At 57.5% G+C, this 27,608-nt stretch overlaps 1 protein-coding gene across 2 annotated transcripts; it reads left to right on the forward strand.

Annotated features, from left to right (window-relative positions):
* Nucleotides 1-14,728: 14,728 nt before the first annotated feature.
* PRMT2IP (PRMT2 interacting protein) lies at nucleotides 14,729-24,258 on the forward strand. Of its 2 annotated transcripts, none has more exons than XM_086711240.1 (3): nucleotides 14,729-14,903; nucleotides 18,217-20,946; nucleotides 22,917-24,258. In XM_086711240.1, the coding sequence occupies exons 2-3, from the start codon at nucleotides 18,267-18,269 to the stop codon at nucleotides 23,282-23,284; spliced, it is 3,048 nt and encodes a 1,015-aa protein (XP_086567366.1). In that variant the 5' UTR covers nucleotides 14,729-14,903; nucleotides 18,217-18,266; the 3' UTR covers nucleotides 23,285-24,258. The 2 variants fall into 2 exon arrangements, with proteins under 2 accessions (XP_086567366.1, XP_086567367.1); XM_086711241.1 differs by having other exon boundaries at nucleotides 18,217-20,998; nucleotides 22,917-23,054.
* Nucleotides 24,259-27,608: the final 3,350 nt, after the last annotated feature.

Here is a 27,608-nt window from a genome sequence, read left to right on the forward strand (position 1 = left end):
AATTTGAATCCAACTAGATTTTAGGCACAAACAACAACCCTATGAGATAAGCACTATTATTTATTTTTATTTTTTACTTATTTTTATTTTATTTTATTTTTTTGATTTACATCCAAATTAGTTAGCGTATAGTACAACGATTTCAGGAGTAGATTCCTTAGTGCCCCCTACCCATTTAGCCCATCCCCCCTCCCACAACCCCCCCCAGCAACCCTCTGTTTGTTCTCCATATTTACGAGTCTCTTGTGCTTTGTCCCCCTCCTTGTTTTTAGATTCTTTTTGTTCCCCTTCCCTTATGTTCATCTGTTTTGTCTCTTAAAGTCCTCATATGAGTGAAGTCATATGATATTTGTCTTTCTCTGACTAATTTCACTGAGCAAAACACCCTCCAGTTCCATCCATGTAGTTGCAAATGGCAAGATTTCATTCTTTTTGACTGCTGAGTAATACTCCATTGTATATATATATACATACCACATCTTCTTTATCCATTCATCCATCGAGGGACATTTGGGCTCTTTCCATACATTGGCTATTGTCAATAGTGCTGCTATAAACATGGGGGTGCATGTGTCCCTTCGAAAGAGCACACCTGTGTCCCTTGGATAAATACCTAGTAGTGCAATTGCTGGGTCGTAGGATAGTCCTATTTTTACTTTTTTGAGGAACCTCCATACTGTTTTCCAGAGTGGCTGCACCAGCCTGCATTCCCAGAGATAAGTACTATTATTATCCATTGTCCATGGGTGAAGAAACTGAGGCACAGAGAAGATTTTTTGTTTGTTTGTTTGTTTGTTTGTTTGAGAGGGACAATGACAGTGTGAGTGGGAGAGGGGCAGGGAGAGAGGGAGACAGAATCCCAAGCAGGCTCCACGCTGCCAGTTCAGAGCCCGATGTGGGGCTTGAACCCACGAAACCGTGAGGTCATAACCTGAGCTAAAACCAAGAGTCGGACGCTTACCTGATTGAACTCCCCAGGCACCCTGAGGCACAGAGAAGTTAAATAAACTTGCTCAAGGTCACACAGCTAGAAAGGTGCAAAAGTGGTACTGAAACCCGGCAGTCTGGCTTTAGTGTTTGTACTCCAAACCACTGCATTACACAGCTTCTCCCAGGATGCTGGAGGAATCTAGTGTGTTTTGTTTTCCTTGACTGGTTCCTTTGCTAAGCAGTTTATGATAAACCTGTGGCATGTGCTCACAATCTAAAAACTGTCTGCGATCGGCTTTAACAGATTAAAAATGATGAGATGTGACTGGGACCAAACTTGTGGGGAAGAAGAAATTCCTGAAAGAAAAAGATCGTTCTATCCTTCTTTGTCTGTTTCTCTACATGAGGGGCAAGGGCACCCCGACTGAGAATGAGTGCAGCTTGTGAGAAGACAGACCCGCAGCCAAAGGTTGTTGTGGCCCAGGGTTGAAAGGTACCCCCAACTTAGCAAACGGCCTGGGCGGGCTTAGAAACGTGGAGCCATAGCTGGTCTGCACATATGGGGGGGGGGGGGTTGGAGGGCTAAATCGCTTTGAATGAGGACAGGAGAACAAGGGGGGAAAGGGGGAAGGGGGACCTGAAAAGAAGATGCCAGCTGTGACCTGAGTGGGGTGTGGCAGAACAGGAAATAGCTGATGGGTTTGAAAACAAGATGGCCACTGCTTGTCTGCCTTGCTTGTTCTGAGTTGGGATGTTCATCTTCCTCATCCTCCTGACCTTTGGTCAAAGTCTAATACCAACGCTGCTTTGTGCCAGTGGGTGCTGAGGGGCTGGAGGGAGAGGGTCCAGCTTGGGGAGCAGTGGGCCTAGAGGCCACGGGCACACGGGGAGCTGCTGGGTGGGAAGTCTGCCTGGAGAAATCTAAGTTGCTGCCATCCTCAGAGTTACTGGGGGGTCACAGGGTTCCTGCTAGTTGCAGGTTGGGCAGTACACAAGGGTGTCCAGCCAAAATGGTGTCTAGCCCCTGAAATCCATGCTCTTGCCCCCAGTCAGGCATCCTGGCACAGGGCTCCGTCTGCCCAGAGGGGTTCCTTTTCCGGGTCCATGTGGGCTTGGCAGCTGCCCTGTGGGGAGCCTCTGCGGACAGCCGAGGAATGGAGGAGGCCCCTCAGGTAGCAGCCTCTTGGGTCCCACACATAGTGTGGGTCCTGGGCTGCTGTTCTAGACCCTCCAAACTAAGAGAAAGCCTCATTGGGCCTCCCAGGCCTTCCTTATCCTGACTCCTGACTCAGCCTCCCACTTTTTTCTGAGGCCTCCCTAGGCCAGCCTCCCCTGGGCAGTCTGTCTCTACAAGGGTATCCTGTCAGCGGCACCTCAAAGACACAGAGATGGGGCCCACGATGGGAATCCCTAGCAATATACTAGTATCAGAATTTGCTAACTAGAGTTTTGGCATTGTTTTAAGAAGTTAGGGGCGTCTGGGTGGCTCGGTTGGTTAAGCATCTGATTCATGATCTCAGCTCAGGTCACGATCTCACAGTTTCATGGGTTCGTGCCCTGCGTTGGGCTCTGTGCTGACAGCATGAAGGAGTCTGCTTGGGATGCTCTCTCTCCCTCTCTCTGCCCCTCCCCTGCTCGAGCACGTGCGCGCGCTCTCTCTCAAAATAAATAAGCATTTAAAATTTTTTTTTTTAAGTTAGAGCAGACTCACGATTATGTTCCTTTATCTATCCATTTATTCCTATCATTTATATTAACCTATATACATTGCTTTTCTAATTTAGTGTCACAACATATCTTTAGGTATTTTTATTTCCAGATTACCAATGAGGAAACCGAGCTGGTAGTCAATGCCTGTCTGGATTGTACCAGTCTTCCGGCTCAGTAGGGGTGGGCCTGGGGCAGCCTGGGCTTTGGACCTTGAACTGAAGAAGGGGATGAGGGGAGCTGGGTGTGCCTGCGGGCCACAGACCCACATAAGAGCCACACTGAGCAAAGAGGGGCTTGTGAAAGGAATGCAGGTGGACCCCGCACAAAGATAGAAAATAGGGAGGGAGGGGACAGGGTGCTCCCAGGGCCTTGTGGAAGCAGGTGGAGGCTAGAGGGATGGGAAGCTGGTGGGTGCCCAGTGGAACTCCTGCAGACCTGCCTGCAGAGGTCTCCTGGCATAAAGTGATGGGGACTACCTTGAGGGTGGGGTGGGTTGCCCATGCCTGCTCCTCTGAGGTGAGCAGGAGGGAGGATTCCAGCTGGGTGAGCTGGGCCTTCACCCACCCCCAGGTGCTGTCTAGGGCAGCTGTCTGGAGGGGAACCAGCTCCATCCCTGGCAGGTGGGAGAGGATGAGCTACCGATCACAGCGCATGGTGCTTTTCATTCAAGACTTCCTACCTCCCTCCCCTCCACAATAAGAACATAAGAAAGGTTGGGGTGCCTGGGTGGTGCAGTCAGTGAAGCATCCAACTCTTGGTTTCGTCTCCGGTCATGATCTCACATTGGTGAGTTCAAGCTCCACGTCGGGCTCTGCGCTTGACAGCTCAGAGCCTGCGAGAGATTCTCTCTCCCTCTCTCTCTGCTCCTCCCCTGCTCTCTCTCCCTGTATCTCAAAATAAATAAATAAACTTAAAGAAAAATCTTAAAAAAAAAAAAACATAAGAAAGGCATAAGCCTCATTTTAGAGATGAGAAAGCAGGCCAACCATGTCCAGTGATGTGCCTGAGGTCACAGAGTTAGGCTGGGGTGCAGCCAGGATGCAAACTTGCCTTTGCCGTTCTGGTGGAGGAACCTGATGCAAACCCCAGAGCAGTGCGTGCCAGGAATGGGGTGCTGGGAGCAAAGCTGGAGAGGGGGGAGTGGGTGATTGAATACCCCCACCCCAAAACCCACCTTCCCAGCCCCTCCTTATTCGGAGCCAGGAAGGAGAGGTTAGTGGCCCTTTAGGGCTGTGACTAGTGGCGCCTGTGACCACACACAGAGGTCATACACACCCTGACCTAACAGGCCTGGCAGGGTGCAGCACACTGAGAAAGAAAGCAGATGAATGAATGAATGAATGCGGGAAAGAATGCATGAAAAGCCACGTCTGGAGGTCTGTCTGTGCACAGGGGTGCTCATGGGTGGACGTGACATCCTTCTCATCTGTCGCAGCTCCTGTGAGTCCCGCCTTGCCAGAAGGCCTCCATTCCGGGTGACAGAGCACAGTGTTGGGAGTGAGGAACCCTAGGCTTGCTTGACTCCTGGATCTGCTGCTTCCTGGTGGTGAGACTTTGAGTAAGTCACTTCACCTCGGCTTCCTCCTTTGCACAACAGGCCTATGAACCCGTAGCTCGGGAGATGGTTGTGCATGCCAGCCCACTAAGCTTCATGAGCTGTAAGTCTCTGCACTGGTATTATTTTCATTACAAGAGGAGTCAACAGCCCTGGACAGAGTCCACGGGTGGAGGGGTGGGGAGGAGAGAGGACAGGAAATGGGGAAAGGAGGAAGATAGAGGAGGGAAGGCTGAGTAGGGCTGGGGAGCAGTGCACACCCCGGGCAAGCCTGTGCTAGAAGAAGGGGTGCTCTTGCCTGTCCCTGGCCAGACAGTCCCCCCATGTGCATGTGCGCCGCTGGCTGCACAGCCCGGCTTGGGTCCCCCCGACCCCTCAGGTTGACTTCCTCCAGGAGTATTGCCCTGTGCCAGCTCAGGCTGCAGCATGTTCACAGCCTCACTTAGTCTGCCTGGCTGTCCCATGTCGGTAGGTGACAGTTATCCCAATTTTCCGCCTGTGTAAACTGTGCTTCAGGAAGGTGAAGTGACTTGCCTAAGGCAACACGGCTAAGGAGCAGCAGAGGCGGAATGTGAGCTAAGGACGGGCACCAATCTTCCCTGGCCACTCGAGCACAGCACGAGCACAGAGTGCGGGCCCCCTTCCCTCCAGTCCCCTGGCCCCAGGAGCACATTCCTGAGATCATTCTGCTCTGTGAGGCCTGTCTTGACTTGTCACGGGGTGGGGAGCCTGGCATCCTGGTGGAAGCATATCAGGTCACAGTGACAGTCCCGGCCCCCAGGGATTGGCTCCTGGGGGCGGGGGGGGGGTAGTGCTGTACCCACTGAACCCACTGAACCTGAGCATGGGGTCAGCCAATCAGGGAGCCCCTCAAAGTTCAAAGGGATGCTGGCCACCTGAGGGGCTGAAGGAGGTGGCTTGGTTCTGGGCAGGCTCTGCTGAGAGCAGTTCATGGAGAAAGCTGTGGTTGGATGGGCCCTGGGGGCCGTGTGGGCCTTTCGTGTCCAAGCCCAGCCCCATGTCTTGGGTTCATCTCCCACAGCCCTCGCAGCCTGGCTGAGCAGTGGACAAAGTCTCCCCAGTTCCCCCAAATGCCTTCTGGAACTCTTTGCCCTCAAGGGTTTCATGCTTCCACTTCTGGGTACAAACAGGCCAGCTGCCCACCAGACACAAGGAAACATGGAGGCTTCCCCTTAACTGAACAGGGCCACTGCAGGCCTTTGTCCCTATTAGGATTTTCCTGGTGTGTTTACTGGCTGTTGCCTCAGAATTGGGATAGGAATGAGGCCAGAGCTGGGACTGGGAGCCAGATGGGGGTGAAGATGGGCTGGGATGGGGGCAGAATCTTAGGCTGAGAGCCAGAATCTTAAAAGCAGGAGATTTTACTGGCAATGAGCCTCTGCAGGGTGTGTGCCTCTCCTGCTGCTGGAGGCGAGTTTCATGACTGACCACAGCGGGCCATCAGCCCCAGGTTGCCTCGATCTGCAGGCCTCCTCTTGTGGTGGGGCTGACTTCCTGTCTGTCTCGGTCCCCTGTGCCTTTCACACTCGTTACTCAGGCCCAGTGTGCACTCCTTCCCCCAAGGCTGAGCGATGGGACGCCCGCTCCTAGGGCCACTGCTGTTCTGAGTCTGGGAGAGGGAGATGAGATGTGGTTTCCCTGGCCGCTCACTCCTACACCGTGGCCTGGGTGCCAATGCCACCTGCATCCTACCCCCATAGCACTATTGCCCATCCCACACCCTGCCTCTCGAATCCTCTCTAGACCCTGGGGGTTGTTACTCTCATTGTCCCTATGTTAGAGATGGAGGAACTGAGCTTAGTCAGGGGACATCTCTGCCTGCCTCTGCCCCCGGAGCCACTCCATTGTGCTGTGACCCCACACACGCTGACAGCACCTCACGACTTACCACCTACTTTTGTCTCTTGCAGGAGGCCTTCTCTGACCCCACCAGCCACAGGCCATCCTACCCTCAGCCCCCTGATATTACCCCAACTGGTTTTGCCTTCTTCCCTAGGGGACCTTGGGGACTTGGCTATCCTCCTACCCTTCCCCACTGCCCTGCCCATATCCCAATATCCTAACCAGCCAAGGGTTCCTGAGTAAGCAGAGCTGGTGAGGAGGTTTGTGTGGGTGCAGCGCATGGCCCTGGGGATTGCTGCGAGAAGCTGTGTCCTGCCTGAGGCTCCATTACTTCTCAGCTGCCCTACTCCAATCTCAGAGGGATTCTTCAGTTGGGTCCACTGCCCTATGCTGGGAAACCCATACTAGCAAGTGCTAGGGGGCATGTGTGAATGCAGGGAGGCCTGCTAGGACTTGCCATAGCCCTGGGCCCCTGAGGTCATGGAGACCTCCTGAAACCCCTTCCCAGGAGAGCTATTCAAAGGTAGACAGGCCTGATGAGGTGCTAATTACTGAGCTAATTGGAGCCTGTGTGAGCTACAGATGGCCTAGTTGACAGGACTTGAGGCCTGCAGGAGGGGAAGGGGCTGCCAGCAGAGGGTGAGGAGAGAGGCCCAGGTCCAGAGGGCCGTGTTTGTTCAGGAATTGTTGACTCACTAGCGCTGACCAGCTGCTTTGAAATGCAGCCCGGTCGCCTCTATACCTTGGCCCTGGCTTTCCCTCCACCAAAGGACTTGTCTTCTGAGGCCCTATTTGTTGGAAGGGTCCACTGAGCATTTTGCAGGGGCAGACTGCTCTGCTCTGGGGACCCCTCAAGGAGAAGGGAGCCCCCCCCCCCATCCTGGGGCCTCCAGGCTTGCTGCAGCCCAGGCAGACACCGGGCTGGGTGCTGTTGGAGGCTGCCTGTGAAAATAGAAGTGACATCATTGAGCTGGGTCATCTTTGAGGGGTCTGGTCTCACCCATGGCAGGCCCTGACTCTTTCTGGAACTTGGCCTGGGCCCTGTCCCGAGAACAGGCCTGTGTGGCTTCCTGAGGGGGCTGGAGAGCCGGAGGAGATGAACTCATGCCCCGTGACCACAGAGACCTCCCAGATTGGGGATGAGACTGGCCCCAGACAGAGGGCAGGGGAGTCAGTAAGACCACTTGGCTGCAACCAGAAAGGCAACAAGTAGCACCCGCCTCCCTCGCCCAGATCTCAAATTCCCTGCTTCACAGCCCACCTGCAGAGTGCAGGTGTTCTCAGCACCCTGGAGCTAGGGGGCACTCTGGCCTCAGCAGGGCAGTGTGTGGCTGTCACTCACGTTGGCCTAGGTATCTCAGCAGACCACAGCTCTGGCCCTGGCTCCCCATGGCTCCTGTACACATTCTGCATTCTCTCTGGTCTCCAGGCCTTTATTTGGGCTGTTCACCCCACCAAGCACCCCCTCTTTTCTCCTCGCTGCCTAGTGAGGTCCTCCCCACTCCGCAGGCTCTGGCTCCCTCTGCATCCCAACTGCTGTGTGACCTCCTGCTTGACCCGCACCCACAGCCCCTGCTCCTCCACATCCCTCCCCAGGCCCAGGACCCACACGCAGGTAATCAGGAGAGACAGCTAGGAGGCCAATGCCCCAGAACTAAACAAGAAGATGGCTACGAAAGGCCTTTGGTATAATATTGGTTTAATAACATGATAATAATTGCTCTGATTTTATGAGTCCCTACTTCTGGGCCAGGCATTGTGCTTGGAACTTTCTGTACATACTTTCCCACAGCAACCCCCAGGAGCTCTCTTATTATCTCCACTTTCCAGTGAGGCAATGGAGGCTCAGAGAGGCCATGCAACTTACCCAAAGTCATACAGCAACTTAGTGATAGTCTGGCAACTCCCGTCATTCCCCTCACAACGAGAGGGGGCTTGTTGTTGTTGTTATTATTATTATTATTATTATTATTGCCAACCTGTTTCCTTCCCTCTTTCCCCTCCCTCCCTGTCTGTTATCCTCTATCTGGTGAGTTTGCATCATTACTAGAGCCTGTGGGTCCAATTAGGGGACCTCCCCAAGGGAGCTGACTGAGGCAATCCCTGCCCCGAGGGGGCCTCCCTGAGCCAAAGTTTTAATTAGCCTTCACTGCTCTTCCTGAAACTCTGACCTGCCCACGGCTACACCAGCCCAGCCTGGCGTTGTGGAAAGAGGCGGGACTGGCATCTAACCCAGCGGCCGGGTGAAGCCACGCCAGCATGGCAAGGAGGTGTGCCTGGGCCCCTGTCCCACACAGCTCTCCAGGTCTACCTCAGCATTACCTCATTTAATCCATTAAATGGATTAATAAAATAAACGGATTAAGTGACTTAATCCATTAAATGGATTAAATAAATTAAATGCATTAATATTTGTAAAGCTCTTAAACCAGTGCCCTGCTACATAGTAAAGGGCTATATGAGTATTACATTGAAAAAACAAGGCAGGAGGGACAGGGGGAGCAAGGGGCAGGGTGAGGGCACAAGGCTATTCTTGGACTTGAGGATGGCATGTCCCTGGGTCACCTGGCAATGCTGGGTGGCCGGTGTGTGGGCTGTCAGCATCTGTAATGCTTGTCCCCCCGTAACATGGGAGGCTTGGGGTTCAGAGGAAGGGAATGAACAGGTATGGAGAGGAGGCTACGTGACAGGCGCTGCTTTGAGCATTTTACATACTGCACGCTGCCTTATAAGACAGGGGTTAGCATCCCATTCTACAGACGAGGCAACCTAGGCTCAGACAAGGAATTAACATGCCCAGGGCCACACAACCATTAAGAGGCAGGGCAGGATTTATGAGGAACCTGGGTGGCTCTGTCGATTAAGCATCCAACTTCGGCTCGGGTCATGATCTCGCGGTTGGTGGGGTTGAGCCCCATGTCGGGCTCTCAAATATAAATGAACATTTAAAAAAATTTTTAATAAAAAAAAAGGCAGGGCAGGATTTAAACTCAGGTCTAAGCCCTGTACACTGGAAAATCTGACTCCTCTTGTCCCCCACTTCAGGCCACAGGGTGGTGGTCAATAAGCCCAACACGGCTATACAGCCAGTGCCTCTCTGCTCCCACTCAGCCTCCCCTCAAGCTCCCAGAAACTCTGAGTATGAGTGTTTGTGTGGAGGACCATGGAGGGCCTCGGAGACCCCTTTCCTGGGGCTGGGCTGTGAGTCTAGGCTGAGACAATGACAGGCGTTCTGAGGTTGCAGAGCTGAGGCCCCACCCCCACCCCTCCCAGGAGCAAGAGGCCTCCTGACCGTGACCCTGGCCTGGCTGCACGCCTCCCCCTCAGCAGCAGCGGCTGTGCCAGCCTCAGCCGGAGCCAGCCCTCCCGACGCGGTTGCCTGGTAACCAGCCCTAAGTGACGGAAACCCCAGCAGGCCACTAACGAGGGGGCAGCACCAACCACCTGGCCCAGACCCCACTGCCCCAGTGGCTAAAGCTAAGGGAAGGTTTCGATGGACAGTCCCCCGGCCCGGCCTGCCCACGGTAGGAGGGGATGTGCTCTAGCACTGGGGGAGGGGGCCTGGGCAGGGCCAGGAGGAGCTGTGTTGGCAGCCCCCCAAGACCTTTGAACTGGGGAGCTGCGGGAAGGTAATTCCCTACAGAGGCCGAAGCGAGACAGACACTGGGCAGGAGTCAGGGCTGTGGGTACAGCCCGCCCAGGCCCAAACCACCATCCTGGAAACAGCTGTGCTGCTCTGCCCAGGGCACAGAGGTGGGGGAGGGGATCCCCAGAGAGAGGCCCTGGATGGGAAAGGAAAGGAGGTGATTAGGGAGGCTGGCAGAAGTCCAGGCTCCGGGTAGGTTGCAGCCTCCTGCAACACTGAGGGGGAAATGCATCAGCCTCTCTCCTTTTCACTGGTCCTCCCCCTCCTCTTCTCACACCCCCAGCTCCAGGCTAGGGGCCTCCAAGGAGGGGGCTGCAGGCAGCCCAAAGCTCAGGTGGAGCTCAGCCAGGTGTTTTTCCATCCTGGGTCTGGGGATGGAGAGGGAGGCGGGGGGTGGGGGGGGGGGAGGCCGCGTCAAAACAAGAAGGAAGCTGGTGTGCAGACTGGACAGGCTTTCAGGAGACCTAGGTTCAAGGCCCGCCCACCCCAGACCCTGGGCATGTGGCTGCCCCTCTCTGGGCCTCAGTGTTTCCTTGTTGAAGTGGGCTTGGCAGCAGGCTGTTGCTGGTCTGAGGTTTGGTGTCATGGGTCCCGGGAGGCTGAGAGGGGAAGTACAGGGGTTTTAGGGGAGCTTTCGGCTGTAGGGGCTCCCTTCAGGCCCTCATCTCTGGGCCCAAGGAAGTTTTTCTGCTTTTCTTCCCTTTCAGATGAGCAGAGCCCTGCTTTACCATTAGACCTCCACTCCCTAACCATGGCCAGACTCCACCCGCTGCTGGGCACTAGAGTATCAGCATTCAGGCAGACCCAGGCCCTGCCCTGGAAGAGATCCCTGCCCAGTCTAGCAGGGAAGCCAGGCTTATAACCAGGCCGTGGTAGCATAGGGAACTGAGGCTAGGCTAGGGCGGAGTGGAGTTTGCAATGCTGTGAGGCTTCAGAAGAAGCCCAGCCTAGAGTTCTGGAAGGCTTCCCATAGGAGAGGGCCTGAGCTGTCCTGAAGACCAGCGGGAATTAGCAAAGAAAGAGCTGGACAAGCAGCAGAGGCCAGTGCTCTCAGCCCAGGAGAGCGTATTCTAAAGCATAGAGGTATACCCCAGCGAGGCCCTGAGGCTGGCTCTGGGGGCTCTAGTGGTAGGCTGGTTGAAGGGGGCCAGTTAGGAGGCAGGCAGAAGCCAGAGTGAGAAACTGGATCCTGAGGGTACTGGGGAGCCATGGGAAGCTCCAAGCTGGGGGGTGACGGGGTCAGATGTGGGCATTAGAAAGACCTCTCTAGAGGTAGGAAGGTAATGTTTCCCACTGCTTACAAAACCAAGCCAGACTCCCTTGTCCCCCCGCCCCCCCCCCGCCCCGCCCCCGTGGCTGGGCTCTGGCACAACCAGAATGGGGGACCCTACACAGTACCCTATTCTTCAGGCCTCTCTTGGGCAGCCCATCCCTACACAAACACACGTCACACTGAAATGCCACAGTCTGTTTCACATCTGTCTCTCTCAGTGCACTGGGAAACAGCACTGGAAGGAAGGATGGGAAGGATGGTTAATCCACCCTGGCTGTTAATTAATCAAAGTGCTCCCCCCTCCCCTGCAGTAAGGTCCCAAAATTACTGTGTGTGGGCTTTTTCTGTGTAGCCAGTAGGCTGGCAGGCACAGTCCTCCAGAGGGGCCCAGTGAAAGCCCATCTCCCTTTCCTGGTCTTTGGGATTCCCCTCTGAGAGACTCTGATTTGCTCGGGAGGTGGAGTGGGGCTCCTCTGGAATTTGGGGGCTTCCCACTCCCTGCTCACCTGGTAGGACAGCAGGTGACCGCCTCCCCAGCGGAAGGAAGCTCTGGCTTGCCAGCATACCCATGGGAGGGGCTGAGCTCACTCTGATGAGATGCCTTGACCCTGCCCCTCACCCCAGGTCCTATCCAACCCAGACTCCCTAAGATGGTGTGAGTCCACACTGATGGCTGCTGGGTCAGCGCAGCCCTCAGGCTTTGTGTGGGTGGGTGGCAGAGAGTTCCTGACCACCGACTGTACCTGAGCCTTTGCTCAGAATGGTTTGGGGTCACAGTTCTGCGTGGGGAGTCCCAGCTCCTCCATTTCTTGGCTCTGTGGGCAAGCCACTTCCCCCTCCTCCTCTAGTGCTACCACTGGTTAAGGTCTTACCATAAAGCAAGCTGTGAACTCATTGGATTTGCATGAGCCCTGTGACATGTTCTCATTATACCCATTTGATGAGCAAACTGAGAGGTTAAGGGGCTGCCTTAAGGTCACACAGCTCGGTAAGTCAAACCTGTTTGCCTGTTTTTCAGACCCCGGCTTCATATGGTTGTTGTAAGAATTAAATGAGATGCGTATTAAGTGACCAGCACAGGGCATGTGTCAAGTAGGAGCGCCTTGTCCAGCCCACCCACCAACACTGAAATATTCCTCTGCTAAGTGGGAGTAGGAAAGGGATGAGGAAGCAGAAAGGGCAGACAGTGCTGCAGCAGCAGTCCAAGGGCCTTCCTGGAGGAGGCAATGTGTATAGTTGGGTCTGAAAGGATTGGAGAGAGCACTGCTGTGTGTCTCAGGGAAAGATGCCATACTTCTCTGTTTCTCTGCCTGTAGAGTGGCTGCAGGCGCCACATCTCCCTCCTCTGGGGTGAGAAGAAGCTCCTCGGAGGAAGGAAAGAGATTTGTAAATAGCAAATGTGGCCTCATTAGAGGGAACAACATTATTAATAACTGTAGGTACAGCTGCGGTTCGGGGAGGTGACCTTTTACCTCACCTTCCCAGAGAGCCAAGGGGGAGTAATCAGGGGTGGGGTACAGGAGGAGTGTGTGCCTGTAGAGCCTGTGCAGACCTGGTGGGGGGAGGGGGGGAAGCTGGGGGAGTGTGAAACCTCCCTTCCAGACTTTTCTATGCTACTTTTCTTTGTTTACCCCACCCGAGAAGCCCACAGAAAGACAGCCTGCTCCCTTCTCTGCTTTTGTTAACACTGTCCCTTCCAGCCACAACACCATTTCTCCTCTCCACGACCACAGCCTAATAAACACGTAGAGGCTCCCAAGGCAGTCACCTTGTGTTGATTACCTTCCTTCATCCATGAGACACCTGATAGCGGCTTTTCTTCACAGTCTGCACATACATGACCCCTGGGGTAGAGAAGAAAAGGACAAGGTTGGGGCCTTCAGGAGTTCACAGCTGATACCCTATAGAGCTTTTTACCATTTATAGGTAATTTCCCCACTGATTTTGTCCAACACTCACCTCAGTCTGTGAGGCAGATCTCAAGGTTCCCATTTTGCTGATGAGGAAATTGAGGCTCAGAAAGTAACAACAAAGTGGCTCCCAAGTTCCCTACCGTGTCCTTGCTTTTGTAGTGCAAGGTATTTAACTGATGCTGAAAAGGAAGGGGCGAGATACTGATTAAGGGGGCTGCTGTCTTTGTGGATTAAGGCAAGACTCAGTGGGGCTGCAGAATCTTAACTGGCCCCTAGGGTCTCACCAGGCTCATCCCAGCCTGGGTGGGTCCCACTCGGGCTCAGAGAGATTGGAGAGAACATCGGGTGAACTGAGCACACAACCTGAGAGTCCTAGCTCCTAAGAACTGAACCTCCTCCCACCCCTTAGCCGCAGGGCAGAGGTGAGAGAACCGGGTGTTGGGCTAAAGAACGGGGAGGGGAGTGCAGAGGTGGTGAGGAGCAAGAGTGGGGACGAACAGCCTGTTAACGGGGGCCTGGCCAATACCCCCAGTTGTCACACACAGGTGCACCTTCCTGATGCCAAGGTGCAGGAGCCAGGAGATCTGAGTTTTTATCCCAACCTGCTGTGGACCCTCGGGAGAGCCCCAAACCTCTCTGATTGTCTGCTCCCCAGTTCTCTCCAAACTATTTCTAAGGACCCTCCAGCTCTCAACGAAGTGATACTCTCTCCCCCTCCCTGCCACCCAGGTGACCTCCACTTCCTCTTCCCTTTCTACCTCTAGTGTCCAGCCCCTCCTCCTCAGCTCCAGCTGCTTCCTGACTCTTGGAACCTATGGCCTCAGGCCTGCTTTGCCCTCTGACTCAGGCAGCCCTGACCTTTGGGATCCAAGCAGGTGGCCTGGGTGGTTTTGCCCCATGAACTTGCTCTGACCTTTGGCATGTCCACCTGCCTCCCCACTCCTCCACTGCACACACCTGTCCCCAGTCCTTGGACAGCCCAGGAACTGTGAGGGACCAGGTTTCTTTCGAAAAGGTAGCAGCACTGAGAGGCTTCACATCCAAAATCAGATGGTTCAGAGAGTCAGGGCAAATGGAGACAGCCCGTGGGCCTCTCCAGCCCCTCTCTCAGCAACATATCATTCCTGTCTGGGAATGCTCCACCCCATCCCACCTCGTAGGCTTCACATGCTCAGACCTGTCTTACTGAGGGAGATTTGCCAAAAAGGTTCAGAGGTGCCCACTGAGGCCACTTTGTAACCCCCAGCACCCTCACTCCTGGCTCATTACAGTGATGGAGAAATCACCTCTTCCTCAGATACATGTGGTGCCCTAATAGGGATTGACATATGTTGGTCTGGAATTTGCTCTCACTGGCTGCACTGAGATTGAGGGACAGACTAAGGAACCCTTCTCCAGCTCTCTAACGCAACTAGTTAGTACTGGCCAAGGGAACCGGAGCGCCTACTGTGTGCCAGATATCTTAATACAACCTCTTCTAAGCCTTTACAGCACCACCACTATGATATAATTCGTTTTACTAAAATAAGGAAACTGACGCCCAAAGAGGTCAAGTGGCATGCACGAGGCCACGTAGCTAGAAAGTGGCAATGAATGAATGATCTCACGGAGTGACTGATGAAGGTGTGTGCTGGGCGCGCTGGGCAGCGGTTCGCGGAGTGCGGTGGGTACAGACGGTGCACGGCACGCGAGGCCGGGGCCGGGTAGGGCTGGCCGCCGGAGGCCCTCCGCACCCCGGGCCCAGGGGAACGTGGGCTCCCAGAGGCGCTGCCGGGCTCAGCCTCCACCACGCGGGCCGCCCCGCCCCCGCTCCGCCCCCAGCCCGCCCCGCCCGGGACCGCAGACGGCGCCCAGCGGCGGCGCGAACGGCCGCGAGGAGGGTGGCTCCGAGCTCGGTGCTCACCGCGACTTCCCGCTCAGGGTCTGGCGCGACAAGGACCCGCGGCCTCCGCGGCGCTGGACGATGCGGTCGCGGCCCCGGGCAGCAGCGGCGGGAAGCCTGGCGCCCTGCAGGTACGAGCTCGCCCGCTCCGGCGCGGAAAGTTGGGCCGAGTTTGCGGGCGGCGCGTGGGGAAGGGGCGGGTGGCGCTGCCCTAGGGCGCCCCTACCGGCCGGCCGGCGCATGGAGCGCCCCAGGCCTGGGCAGAGGTGCGGCGGCTCCGGGCTGCGGCGGGCCCGGGGCTGGCGGGCTGAGGGGCAGGGGGCGGGCGGCTGCTCCGACTTTCCCCGAACTTCGAGGCTCCCGGGGCCCGGGAGCGCCCCGCAGCTCTGGCAGGGCTCTGGCGCCAGATCCGGCGAGGGGCCGGTGAGGAGCAGCTCCGGCAGGAGCCCTCGGGCCTCCCTCGGGGCCCCGCTCACGTGGACTGCCGGGGCGGAGATGAGGGGGCGGCGGGGGGCTGGGCCTGGGGGGCTGCGGGCGCGGAGGCGCCGCAGGGCCCTGGACGCGCCCTGCTGGGACGGGACGGCCCTGCGGTTTCCTCGCTACGGCTTGACTCACCCTCTGGCCGCAGCCCAGGCTGGCGGGATCGCCCCGAGGCGGTGGCTGCCCGAACTCTGCGGCCAGGCCGCCCCCTGCGCCTGACCTCCCGCCAGTCTTTGGGTGTAGGTCCGTGGGCATGGGTGCACGGGCTTTCTTGGGGTGCACACGTGTGCCGGGCCCCAGCGAGGGGAGAACGCAGTTCTGAAGGGGCGTGTGTGCAGATGTGGGCCGTGCACGTACTTGCAAGCACGGGTTTGCATGCGTGGCTGCGGCCTGTGTAACAGCCTGCTGGGGTGCACGTGCGCCCCAGCGCCAACGGGCAGAGCATGGGGACACGCGGAAGCCGCGGGGTCAGGCGCGGCGGCAGCCCCAAAGCCAGGTTGGCCGAGGGCCCCTGGCACCACGGTTATGGGCGGGGCAGGTAGAAGAAAGGTGGTGGAGGCTGATCCTGCGACCCTTCCCCCTCCCCTGGAGCCTGGGCCGCCCCAGGTTCATTTGTTCACGTCAGCAGGGCCCAGAGTCTCAGCTGGGGGAGGTGTGAGAACCCCGGGAAGGGCCTGGTTCAGCCCTCTAGGGGAGGCCAGACGCTGGTCATAGCCAGGCAGGATCGCTGTCTTATTCCTGGTCTTTCCCACCGTCCACGGGCCTTCCGGAGAGCAGCTAGGAGATGGAAGAGGGAATTGCGCTCCAGATTCTGTTTGCTTCCCCTGATGCTTGGTCGGGGGGGGTGGGGGGGGGGGAGTCCTTTTCCTTGTCCCTGCCCTAGGCCCTGGCTGAGGGTGATCCTCCCAGCCCAACTCTAACCTCAGTCAGCAGACAGCTTGGTGGCCCAAAAGATGATGTGACCCTGCTCCTTGTGGTCCTGCCCTTCTCCAAACAATCGCTTGCCTCCTCAGTGTGTGTGTGTGTGTGTGTGTGTGTGTGTGTGTCAGGGAAGAAGGCACCTACATTTTGGCTACTGTCTTGAGTGGGGAGGGGCCTTCTACTGGCAGGAGGTCAGGTCAGCCCCATACCCTTCATAGTCCTCCACTGACTCCCCAGAACTCCCTCATCTCTCCCCTAAAGACTCCCGAGGGTCCCCGGGGGGCTTTGCCTCTATTGGCTGAGTCCCAGGGTAGAGGGGAGGCTGTCTCAGGAAATCTCCAGGGCAAAGGGCACGCAATGGGCAGAGCCCAGGAGAGAAGGACTCCTGGGATTGGGGTGGGTGTGCAGCAGGCCCCAAGGGGCATGTGGGGGTGGTGAGACCAGAGCCAGCACTTAATTAATCCAGAGCTATCCTTGGGCGGGGAACGGAGCCTTAACACCCCCAACACGGTACAACTCCTTGTAAGGTTGCCGTGCAGCTGGTTGGGGTTTTCTCTCTGGGATGTAGATCTCTGTCATAGGGCATTGCTCTCAGTACCGTTGCCCTGACGCCCCTTCCTGTCTCCTAGGCTGGCCTGAGGTGTTGGGATTCTGGCCAGGAGATGAGCCAACTTTGTGAGAGTCCTGCCTGGCTTCCTTGGTGCAATTAAGCTAGGATAGGAGTGAGCATTGGCCCTCCCACTACCCTTGGCTTTTCTTGCCCCCAAAATGTGCTGGTCTCACTCTGGGCCTGTGGCTGTCATTGGCCACTAGCCAGAAGGGAGGAGAGGGCTGGGAGAGAGGGCTGGCTTGGCTTGTTAGTGATAGAAACCTGTGGCACCTGAACCATGGCCTAATCATAACAAGAGTGAGCTGATTCATCCTTTCTAAGCCACCTGAGTGTTTCGGAGACCAGGGTACTAGGAGAGGTAGAGGCAGGGCAATGTGGCCTTAGAAGACTGACCTTAGATGACCCTTCACGGATCACTGCGTACCTGCTGCCTTGATGCCTGACCTCTCTGGGCCCGGCTCCCAATCCTTGCTTGGCCTTGCTTCAGGACTTTAGTCTTGTTCTGGCATTCAGTTTTTCCATCGGTACAGTGGGGGTAGTTGCCAGCTAGCACTCTGTGGCCCCTGGGGACTCCTTCCCTGGACAGTCCCACCCTCCCACCTCCCTACCTGCTTGTCCCTGGTGCTGTGCTGCCCTCATGTGCCTTGGAATACCCAACTGCAGCTTAGGGGCTGGGATGCACACAAGGCTGTCCTTCTGGACACTTTTGGGACCTTCCTGCTGGTGTCACAGCACCATCTACTGGACAGCCTTGGCTCTCCAGCTGGGGGCAGGGCCTGTACAAAGCTGTGCACCCCACTGCCTCTCCTGGGGGAATAGCCCTACCCTGTGAAACCAGGCCCAGTGTCTGTGTCACTCTGGGCTGAGGGACCTGGGTTCCAGGCTTAGCTCTGACATTTTTGATAAGACTGGCAGGTCAGAGAGTGAGAGCTGAAGAGTGTCTCAGGAAGTCTGAATTCACAGACAATGTCCAATTCCGCATCTTGGCTGCAGTGGGCACCTTGAGAACCCTATAGCATCTGCAGTGAGAGCTATAGTGGGAGGTAGGAAGCCTACCTCTTGTCCCATCTCCTTTATCAGTGACGTTGGGATGAATGCGTTTCATCCCAATATGGGGAACGGGGGTAGCCAAGTGAGCTGATCCTCAGACTGTGCTCTGTAAAGTCTGAAACCCCAAGAAAGGGGTCTTGGGAGTCATGTGGAGAGAAGCTGAACAGAAGGAGGCTCCTGGGATGGGGGTGGGGAGTATACATTGGAAATCTCTGTGTTGTATGACTCATGCGTTCATTCATTCATAGTCTTTATCGAGCATCTACTAAGTGCCAAGTTCTTAGGTGTGGCAACAAGCCAGTGAGAGCAGCAGTCCTCAGTTGCTTGTCTGGAACCCTTTCTGACAGCCCCTCCCTTTCTGTCTTTCTCTCTCTCTCCCCCAGGTCAGCAGTTGAGTAGCTGGGGCCCCTGAGGGCTTGAAGCCTTCACAGTGATGGCGGAGAAGCGGCCACTGGGGACCCTGGGGCCTGTGGTATATGGCAAGCTCCCCCGCCTAGAGGCAGACTCCGGACCCGGGCACAGCCTGCCCCCCTCTGCTGGTAACCAGGACCCCTGCAGCTACAAGGGTGCCTACTTTTCCTGCCCTATGGGGGGTGCTCCCAAGGCAGGGTCTGAGCGGTTGGCATCCTGGACCCCATACCCACCCTTGTACCCTACCAGCGTGACAGGACCCCCTCTTCGGACAGACAACCTGTTGACCAGCTGCCTGCTCTACCGCCCGCCAGCAGAAAGCTCTGAGAAGGTGCAGGACTCTGGCCCTGTTGAGCTCCTGCCCTTCGGTCCCCAGTCTCATTCCTACCCAGGCCCACCGTTGGCGGTCCCCAAACCTGTTTACCGCAGCCCTCTGTGTTATGGGCTCTCGACTTGCCTGGGCGAAGGGGCGGTGAAGAGGCCACTGGATGTTGATTGGACAATGGTGACTGGACCCCTGTTACCCCCGGCTGACCCGCCTTGTTCACTGACCCCAACTCCTGGCAAGAGCCAGTCTCTGGATGGCACCTTCTTGCGTGGGGTGCCGGCTGGGGGATCCGGCAAAAACTCCGTGGGCTTCTCCCCATGTCAGGCATTCCTGGAGAAGTATCGGACCATCCACGGCACAGGCTTCCTAGCCTCCAAGTATGCGGGTCCTTACTCTGGGGACCCCAAGCAGGCATTGTCTGAGGGACCCCCAAGTCCTTGGACCCAGCTGGCCCAACCCTTGGGGCCAGCCTGCCAGGATACAGTGCCCACCCACTACCCACTCCCTCACCCTCACCCTCCACAGGCCCTGCCTTGCCCACCAGCCTGTCGCCACCCAGACAAGCAGGGCAGCTACAGCTCAGTGCTCCCACTGCAGCCTCTGGGAGCCCACAAAGGGACTGGGTACCCAGCTGGTGGGCTGAGCAGCCCCTACCTGAGGCAGCAGGCAGCCCAGACACCCTATATGCCCCCAGTGGGCCTGGACACTTTTTCCTACCCCTCTGCCCCGCTCCCAGCACCCTCACCAGGCCTCAAGCTGGAGCCGCCTCTTGCTCCCCGGTGCCCGCTGGACTTTGCTCCCCAGACACTGGGCTTTCCTTATGCCCGGGATGACCTCTCTCTCTATGGGGCATCCCCAGGGCTCGGAGGGACGCCACCTTCCCAAAACAGTGTGCAGGCTGTGCCACAGCCCGGTGCCTTCCAGCGAGGATGCCAGCCTCTCCCTGCCAGCCAGCCATGCCCAGAGCCCGGAAGGCCTGCAGAGAAGCCGGTGCGGGAAGCAGAGGAGAAGATGTGGCTGCCCAGCTGCAGGAAAGAGCAGCTCCAGCCCCAGCTTGATGAACACCCTGGAGCGCCTATTGTCATCGAAGATAGTCCGGGCCCTCGCACCCCGCCGGCACTCCCAGCCTGTGCCCAGGAGCGCCAGTCTCTTCCACAGAATCAGGGTACGCTGCCACCCAGCTCTCCACCCATGCCTGTTATTGACAATGTCTTCAGCCTGGCCCCCTACCGTGACTATCTGGATGTGCAGGCACCTGAGGACGCGGCCCAGCCTGACGCAGCCCCTGCCCCCAGGGAGAGCCCTGCCAAAGGCTGTGGGGAGCCCCTGCCAGTCCGGGAGACCCCTTCGAAGGCACGATGCTCGCTTCGAGAGGAGGTGGCACTGGACTTAAGTGTGAAGAAGCCCATGGCAGAGGCTCCAGTCAGGGTTCCTAGTCCTGCAGCGCATGCCAAGCCCCCGGCCCTGGATGCCCCCGGTGTGGGAAACACGGTCTCGGATCTGCCTGACCTGGAAAAGGTAGTCCCAGAGGCACCCGGGGCGCCAGCGACTACAGAGGCCACCCCTAGGACCAACTTCCATAGCTCCGTGGCCTTCATGTTCCGAAAATTCAAGATCCTCCGGCCGGCACCCTTGCCTGCAGCCGTGGTCCCATCTGCGCCTACCCCGGCCCCTGCGTCTGCCCAGCCTGTACCCACACCCACATCTGTGCCCCTTGGTCTACAGATTCTCAGCCAGCCCTTGCCCGTGGCCTGCTTCAACCTGGCGCTGCCCAGTCCTCCAGCTGTAGCCATGACGTCCCCGACCCCAGCCCCTGCTCCGGCTCCATCGCCGGCCCAGGCCCAGGCCCCGACTCCGGCTTCTACCCCCGCCACGGCGGACTCCCCAGAGCAACACTTTACAGGACTGCATGCGTCCCTGTGCGATGCCATCTCGGGCTCGGTGGCCCATTCCCCACCCGAGAAGCTGCGCGAGTGGCTCGAGATGGCCGGGCCGTGGGGCCGGGCAGCATGGCAGGACTGCCAGGGCGTGCAGGGGCTGCTGGGCAAGCTGCTATCACAGCTGCAGAGCTTCGTGTGCACCCAGCAGTGCCCCTTCCCCCACGTGGTGCGTGCCGGTGCCATCTTCGTGCCCATCCACCTGGTGAAGGAGCGGCTCTTCCCACGGTTGCCCCCCGCTTCCGTGGACCATGTGTTGCAGGAGCACCGTGTGGAGCTGCGGCCCACCACGCTGTCAGAGGAGCGGGCGCTGCGCGAGCGGGCCCTGCATGGCTGTACCTCGCGCATGCTCAAGCTGCTGGCGCTGCGCCAGCTGCCCGACATCTACCCTGACCTGCTGGGCCTGCAGTGGCGTGACTGTGTGCGCCGCCAGCTGGGTGAGCATGGGGCAGCCCCAGTAGCCACCGGAGCTGTGTGAGCGAGTGACAGGTGTGTGGGCTGTGTGAATGGTCACGGCTAGGGGCTGAGGGATGCCTGGACCTTGGAAAGGGCAGGGAGGCCCAAGAACTCATGCTGGGGAGGGGGCTGGCCATCCAGGGTAGGCTCTGTGGACCCCCCATCCCCACCCCCCCCTCGCCCCAGCACCGAGAGCCTTCACAGCCTCCTCTGTAAGCCTCTGAGCATGCCAACCGCTCTGTCCCTATGGAAACTTTCTCGGCCTTCCCCGGTGCAGCACCTTCCCAGATTCCCTCCTCCTCCTCTGCTGTGCCTTCTCTGGCTTTGGCGCAGGCTTCTCCTTTGGGTTCTCCTTTGGGTTCTAGGGCTCTGACCAGGCTGTGTTCTCTATCTGACGTCTTTCCCCACTGTGTCTGTGTCCCGCCCGGCTTCCCTTCTGGGCTTGGGCCGCAAAGAACTGAATGCATGTTGGCCTGTTGCACCTGATGTCTGTCTGACCCTTAACTCCTCCCAGACCCACGCTCCTGAGCTTCCCCCTAAGTCCTCTGTCCCCGCCTTCTCCATCTCAGTGAATGGCACCTCATCCCCGAAAGTGGACAGGAATCCCCCATCCCCTCCCAAACACTGTTGCCTTTTGAATGTGTAGTGTTTCAGTCCTCCCACGTATTTATGGGTAGTGCACCCATAAGTCGGAGCAGTGTTTTGTGGTTTGCTTTTCCCCTACTAAATGATGCCTTGTGCATATTGTTCTTCAGCTCACTCTTTTTGTGTCCTGGAGCATCATGTGCATTGGTGTGGGTAGCTTGGCCCCGCTCTCAGGAGCTGCTGTGGTGTTTCATGGTGTGTACACTCACTTCTTCGGCCAGGACTTTGGTGATGGTACCAGGCGGTGTCCATCGTGGCCTCTCCTGCATGTGGCATACTGAGGCCTGAGGCCTGAGGCCTGTGACCCTCTCGGTAGTCTTTCTTCCCTTGCTGCTCTGCCATCCCTGCCACCAAGCGTGTGTCTGGGCTGTGTCTCCACAGGAACTGTTTCTTGTCCCCTTGCCATGATGGCAACCTTGGCCTGGGCCCTTACCTTGTCCAAGTTTCAGGTCAGGGTGGAGAAGACCCTGAGGCAATGAGGCACAAATGTGGAGCTTGGGGTCTGGGTGACAAGCATTGCTGTCCCCTGAGCACTTAAACAGTTGGGACATTTGCCCTAATGGGTGCAAAGACCATCTTGTTTCTGTACAATTGGGCTGTTAGGCCTAGAGAGGACAGGGCCGTATTTCCTGGACAGCTTGCTGGGCAATGGGGCCCAGGCACTTCATAGTCCCCTCCTGCTCTGACTGAGCCTGCTGGAATCTGGGGCATAGCGCAGAGTTGACTGGGACCCAGCTTCCTGCCGCTGGCTGGATTTGGCATCCCAGTCCCCACTCCCTCCCTGGGCTGTGGGTCCTCCCCCGATCCTTGGGGGGGTCCACCCTTCTGTGGGTGTCCTTAGTGTTACCCTGACAGCCTCCCTTACTAGTAGGTGTGTTCTTGGTCAGAAGCCCCCCCCCCTTCTGTCCCCTCTGCTGCTTCCTCCACTCCAAGCTCTGGGGTGGTATGATGGAAAGATGATGGTGCTGATGTATAGCAGGGCCCTCTCTCATACCTCAGTTTCCCTGCCTGTACAGGCCAGTGGTTCCTGGCCTGTTGGCCCCTTTCTTTTTGTTCTTGCACCAGACACTTCTCCTGAGCAGTACCCTCATCAGACAGAGCTCTGGTATCACCAGGGGAGAATCACACCCTTTGGTTTGATGGTCTGGCCTCCAGCACGTGTGGGGAAGGGTCATGATGTCTGTGACCCTGCTGGGGCCACGCAGGCCCGAGCAGAGCGGAACCACTGGTTTAGGTGGCTGGGAGGCCAGGAGATGGGACCTAAGGGTGTTGGGGTCTGCAGCCTGACTGTGTGTTCATTTTCCAGGTGACTTGGACACTGAGGCTGGATCTGTGCCCTCCTCAGAACCCACCGTGGCCAGAGATGAGCCAGAAAGCCCAACCCTGGCCTGGAAGTCACCTGCCCCCAAGGCCAGGAAGCCGGGGAGGAAGCCACCAACCCCTGGCCCGGAGGAAGCAGAGGCAAATGCTGGGGAAGGGTCCCGCGGTGCCTCACCTACCCCTGCCACCAGTGCCAGCCCACCTGGCCCCACACTAAGGGCTCGCTTCCGCAACCTGCTGGAAACTGCCTGGCTCAATGGCCTAGCACTGCCCACTTGGGGCCACAAGGCCTCAGGGCCGGATCGGCCCGTGCCCCACCCACAGGTGTTGGGTGGCCAGAGCCATCACCTGTAGCACTGGTTGCTGTTTGGACAGCTGCTGTGTGGGGGTCACTCTGTACCCTTATCTTGTAGGCCAGCGGCCCAGGGCCATCAGTGGATACACCCTTGGAGCTTCTCCAGCTCTTGCTGCCCCCACTGGGCTGGAGACCCCGCTTTTAACTTGAGGGCCTTCGTTAGAAAGAACTACTTCCTGTTTTTTTCCTTAGAGAAAATGTGTGGGCTTTGGAGCTCAACAGACTTGGGCTTGAATCCTGGCTCCTGTGTTCCTTGCTGTGTAACCAGGCAAGTCACTTCCTTCCTTGAGCTCCCAATTCTCCATTTGTAAGATAGGACAACGCAGCCTACCTCACAGGGTTGTTGTGGGGTGATGCCTGACACACACCCATTAGGGTTTGCTCTCTGCTCCCTCCCCGGGACCGGGGCCTAAATCCCAGCCGGGGCCTGGAGTAGGAGGCTAAGGCAAGCAGAACCTTCTTCTAGAAAGTCTTTGTGTGTCATGAGACTTGGTTATTGTACAGTGTGTATGACTTACACTTTCTAGAGTCATCCCCAGGAAAGCCTGGGGCTATACCCCCTCACTTGGTGTTGGGCCCTGACCCCCCAGCCTGGAGCACTCTGGGGAAGCCTGCTTCTTCCCTCCTGCACTACAGGGAGTGCAGGGATACAGCCTGGGGCTGACATCCTGTGTGTTTTCCCAAGAAGTTGTGTTTGCTAGAAGTCATGCAGCTGCAGGGACTCAGGGACTAGAAGAGACAGGCTGAATGACAGCTCAGTCCTGGGAGGTCTCTGAAGATATGGACTGGGGCCCCTGGCACTCCCAAGCTAGAGCCCCATCCGTCATGCCTGCTATGAGTTACCTCCTTGCAGAGTGCTAACCTGAGCCAGAGGCTGGCAGGCTGGGCCCTTGGCCTGGCTAAGGTTTGTCATAAGGCTGTGGGCCCTGGAGGCAGGCCATTAAACATTAAAAGCAATTGGGTTGTTTTTGGACCTGGGGCCTGGCTGTGTGTTTGGCGGGGCGTCCACAGGTTTAATAGGCCATCATCAGGTGCCTAGTCCTTAGCAGTTCTCCCTGTTCCCAGCCCAGAAGGTGCCAAGGCTCTCTGGCACCACTGTGCTGGCTTGCTCTGGCCATGTGGGTCCTTGTCACACCCACTGGCCAGCCACTTCCTTGCTTGGGGAAAGCCCGTCCCCTTGTGGGTCCTGGTGGCTTTTGGTCTATAGCACACCACCCGGTGAGAAATGCTAGTCACCACACACCCCAGCACCAAGGACATGCCCACCAAGGTGTACTTCATCCTTCACACGTGAGCTGGTGTGGGGAGACCCAGCACGCCCTCCAGAGACCCTGCCTCTGCTGGGCTCTTCCTGCAGAGGTTCGTCCTTGGGGCTGCTGTGGTGGTGTCTCACTCCATCTAGACCGGAGGCTGGTCTACTAGGGCTGGTCAGACCTGCCAGTGTCAGTCCTAGTGTTGGTGAGTCTTTCCTGAGCCCAGCTACAGGATCCCTCCTGGCTCTGCTTTGTGCCAATGGCTGAGCCCAGGCCTGTTTGGTTAGGCTTCTCTCTGACTCGGGTGGCCTCACTAGGCAAGACACTAGGTGCGTCTCTGGCCTCAGTTAATAAAAGGAAGATGGCACTCAGGTGAGCCTCCAGCTTGAGTGAGGCCCTGCCTCCTGGCTGCCCCACTTGGGGCTCTAACCCAGTACAAAAGGCTGAGGAGCCCGACCCACTAGCTTTGCCACCAGGAGTTAAGCCTTCAAGGTAAGTGATGGGGCAGCTTTGTCTCAGAGCCGGTGTTTTGGAAGGAAGAGAGCAGAGCTATGCCTGCCAAGGGGATTATGAAGAACCCCCCCCCCCTTGGTAATCAGGTGCTTCCTGCTCTGCCTTGTTCTCACTAAAGGGGTTGGGGTGAAAGGGCTGGGTCTCCCTAAACCCCCACAGGGGAGATGGAGCAAGGCCCAACCCTCCTGCCTGAATGTGCCTCTTCTGACCCCACAGTCCCCCTCCTAGAGTAGTGTCTCCAGCCCATGGGCTACCCCCTAACCCGGCCCGCTGCCCCTTCAGGCCCAGCCGCAGCTGAGGAAGGCTATAGGGACATCCCAGCCAGTGAGCACCAAGCCCTGCTGCAGGCTGATCTCTGCACTCCAGACCTCTTCCCAGGCAGTTCCTTCAGCCCCCAGCCCAGCCTAGTGCAGCCCTTCCAGGCCCCAAGTCAGGGGAAGGTCCTGCAGACCCCCTCCTATCTCTAGCAAGACAAGCCCCTGGACTGAGGCTGGCAGGGAGGTGGGCTCTTCAGGGACATTGTTGCCTCCATAGGGACCCTGGCCCTGGGTGTTCTAGCTGCTGCCCCTCGGAGGTGTCTACATCTGTAGAGTGATCCATCCCATTTAACACTCCCACCCCAAACCCCCTGCCTCTGTCCCAGAGGGACCCAACTCCCAGGCTCTGTGTCTTCTTGAGGCAGTGAAAGCCTGGGCTCCTGGGAAGAGGGTGCTGGCTCCCTTGGAAGAACCTTGAGAGGCCCCTCCTATGATTACTATGACTGGCAGGGGGTCCCTTGCTTCTTTCTCCACTAGCCACCAGATCAAATCCTCTGTGGACCTCTTCTCAGATGGGGGTGATGGGGCCAGAGAACGCTCCACTCCTGCCTCTAGTTTAGAGCCTGGGACTCCAAGCTTGGCAACTGCTTCTCAGACCCTATAAACCTCCCAGACCCAAGCATCCTGTCAGAAGAGCCGAAGCTTCAGCTCAGCACAGAAGCTAGAGGCTTCTGTCAGCCTCTGCCCTTCCATTGAAGTGTCCTTGGGTTTGGGCTTGCTTGCATCCACTCTGAGTGGGCAAGAGATCCTGAAGAAAGCCTCTACTCAGAGAGGCCTGGGTCCCCTGACAGACTTGGGCCCTGCCTGCCTCCTCTGTCCCTGGTGTGAGAGAGCCAGGGTCGCCCTCTCCAGCCTTCACTGCCACCCCTCCACTTGCCACCTGCTGGCCCTGAGGACACACTAGGTGTTCCCAGCCCTGTCCACTACCCACCTACCACCCTTGGCATCACCAGGTCAGCAGGTGGCAAGGGTGTCCAACTGAAGGACTGGTCCTTACCAGATCTGCCTGGCACTTCCCCAACACTGCCTTGCAACTCAGGGGCATCCTAGGACCCCAGCTTCTGGTAGCCTGGTCCTTTCCAGTTGTCAGCTTGGAGCCACCTTCTGGACCTGTGAATGCTGATGCATCTGGAGTTAGCTTAGATCCCCCTCCTGGCAGCCTGGTCTCCCAGCTTTCCTCAGGAAAGCTCTCAGGAGGCTTCTCCTGGCTCAGCTGATGCCATGCTCTGTACACCAGACTTGCTTTCCACGTAGTCCCAGCAGGTAGACCTTTTCCCATGTGGCCCCTGCCATGTAGACCCTAAACCTCCAGCTGGGCCCACCCTTGCAGAGGAGGTACCCACGGCTTCTGTAACACTTTCATGCTGGGCTCCATCCCAGGGACCTCTCGGGGGTCTGGTGCCATGGACCTGACACAGTCCAGGCCCCCTTCCTCCTCACACATCAGGGGCTCTGTGTTCACCGAGGCTCCTGACTGCTGCGAGACCCACACAAAGGCCTCAGAACCACAGGCCCCTTTCTGACTGATGGCCCTTCCACAGCCTGGATATTCAAGCCTCTGGGCAGAGGTTTAATGACCCCCAGCACATTCTTCGCAACCAGAGAAGCTACTTGGCACCAGGCCTTGGCTCTCTGGGCTGAGCTGGGTAGTAGTGGGAGTGTCTCTGAGGCCACCTGGGCAGAGGGGCTCAGTCCTAAGCAACCAGCACTCACAACTCCCGCCGTGTTCCTGTCAGCTCTCCTACCTTGGCTGCTGGGTTGCTATCCCAATTCAGCCACTGGTCATGGAGAGACCACCTCAGGAACCCACAGCCAGCTGGGAGGGTTTCTGCACCCCTTTTTATGGTGCCCCCTTGGGTGGGAGGGGCTTTGGGATCTGTTGGGGGGCGTGGGCTACAGGTCCTCTCTTCTCCACCCCAGCTCAGAAGTCTGCCCCAGAGGATGGGACTGCCCCCCTCGCAGAGGTGATCTGAATCAGCCAGTCCCAGCCCTGCCTTCAAGCAGAGCCCGTCCAGGTTTGTTTTTCCAGCTGGCCAGCAGACCCAAAGTCCCAGTGACGTCTGGGTGGCCTATGTCCTATCCCACTGTGTCCCTTGCCCCTGGAGAGGAGTCTGCCTCCAGTCCTGGCCTGGAAATCGGATACCTTTGGGTTGGAGGCCACATCTGGCAGGTTCCGGAACAGCCTGCCATGTCCAGGGCAGGTACCATGTCTGAAGCCCCAGGCTTGCCTGCCAAGGCTC

This window comes from Puma concolor, chromosome B3, assembly GCF_028749965.1.
Source record: "Puma concolor isolate L17-30 chromosome B3, mPumCon1.1.hap2, whole genome shotgun sequence".
Taxonomy (NCBI): domain Eukaryota; kingdom Metazoa; phylum Chordata; class Mammalia; order Carnivora; family Felidae; genus Puma; species Puma concolor.

Bases quoted from the DNA above. Each gene is read 5' to 3' on its own strand.
- PRMT2IP (XM_086711240.1), top strand. From the start codon at position 18,267: ATGGCGGAGAAGCGGCCACTGGGGACCCTGGGGCCTGTGGTATATGGC. The intron at 20,947-22,916 runs GTGAGCATGGGG...TTCATTTTCCAG, and splicing joins CTGTGTGCGCCGCCAGCTGG to GTGACTTGGACACTGAGGCT.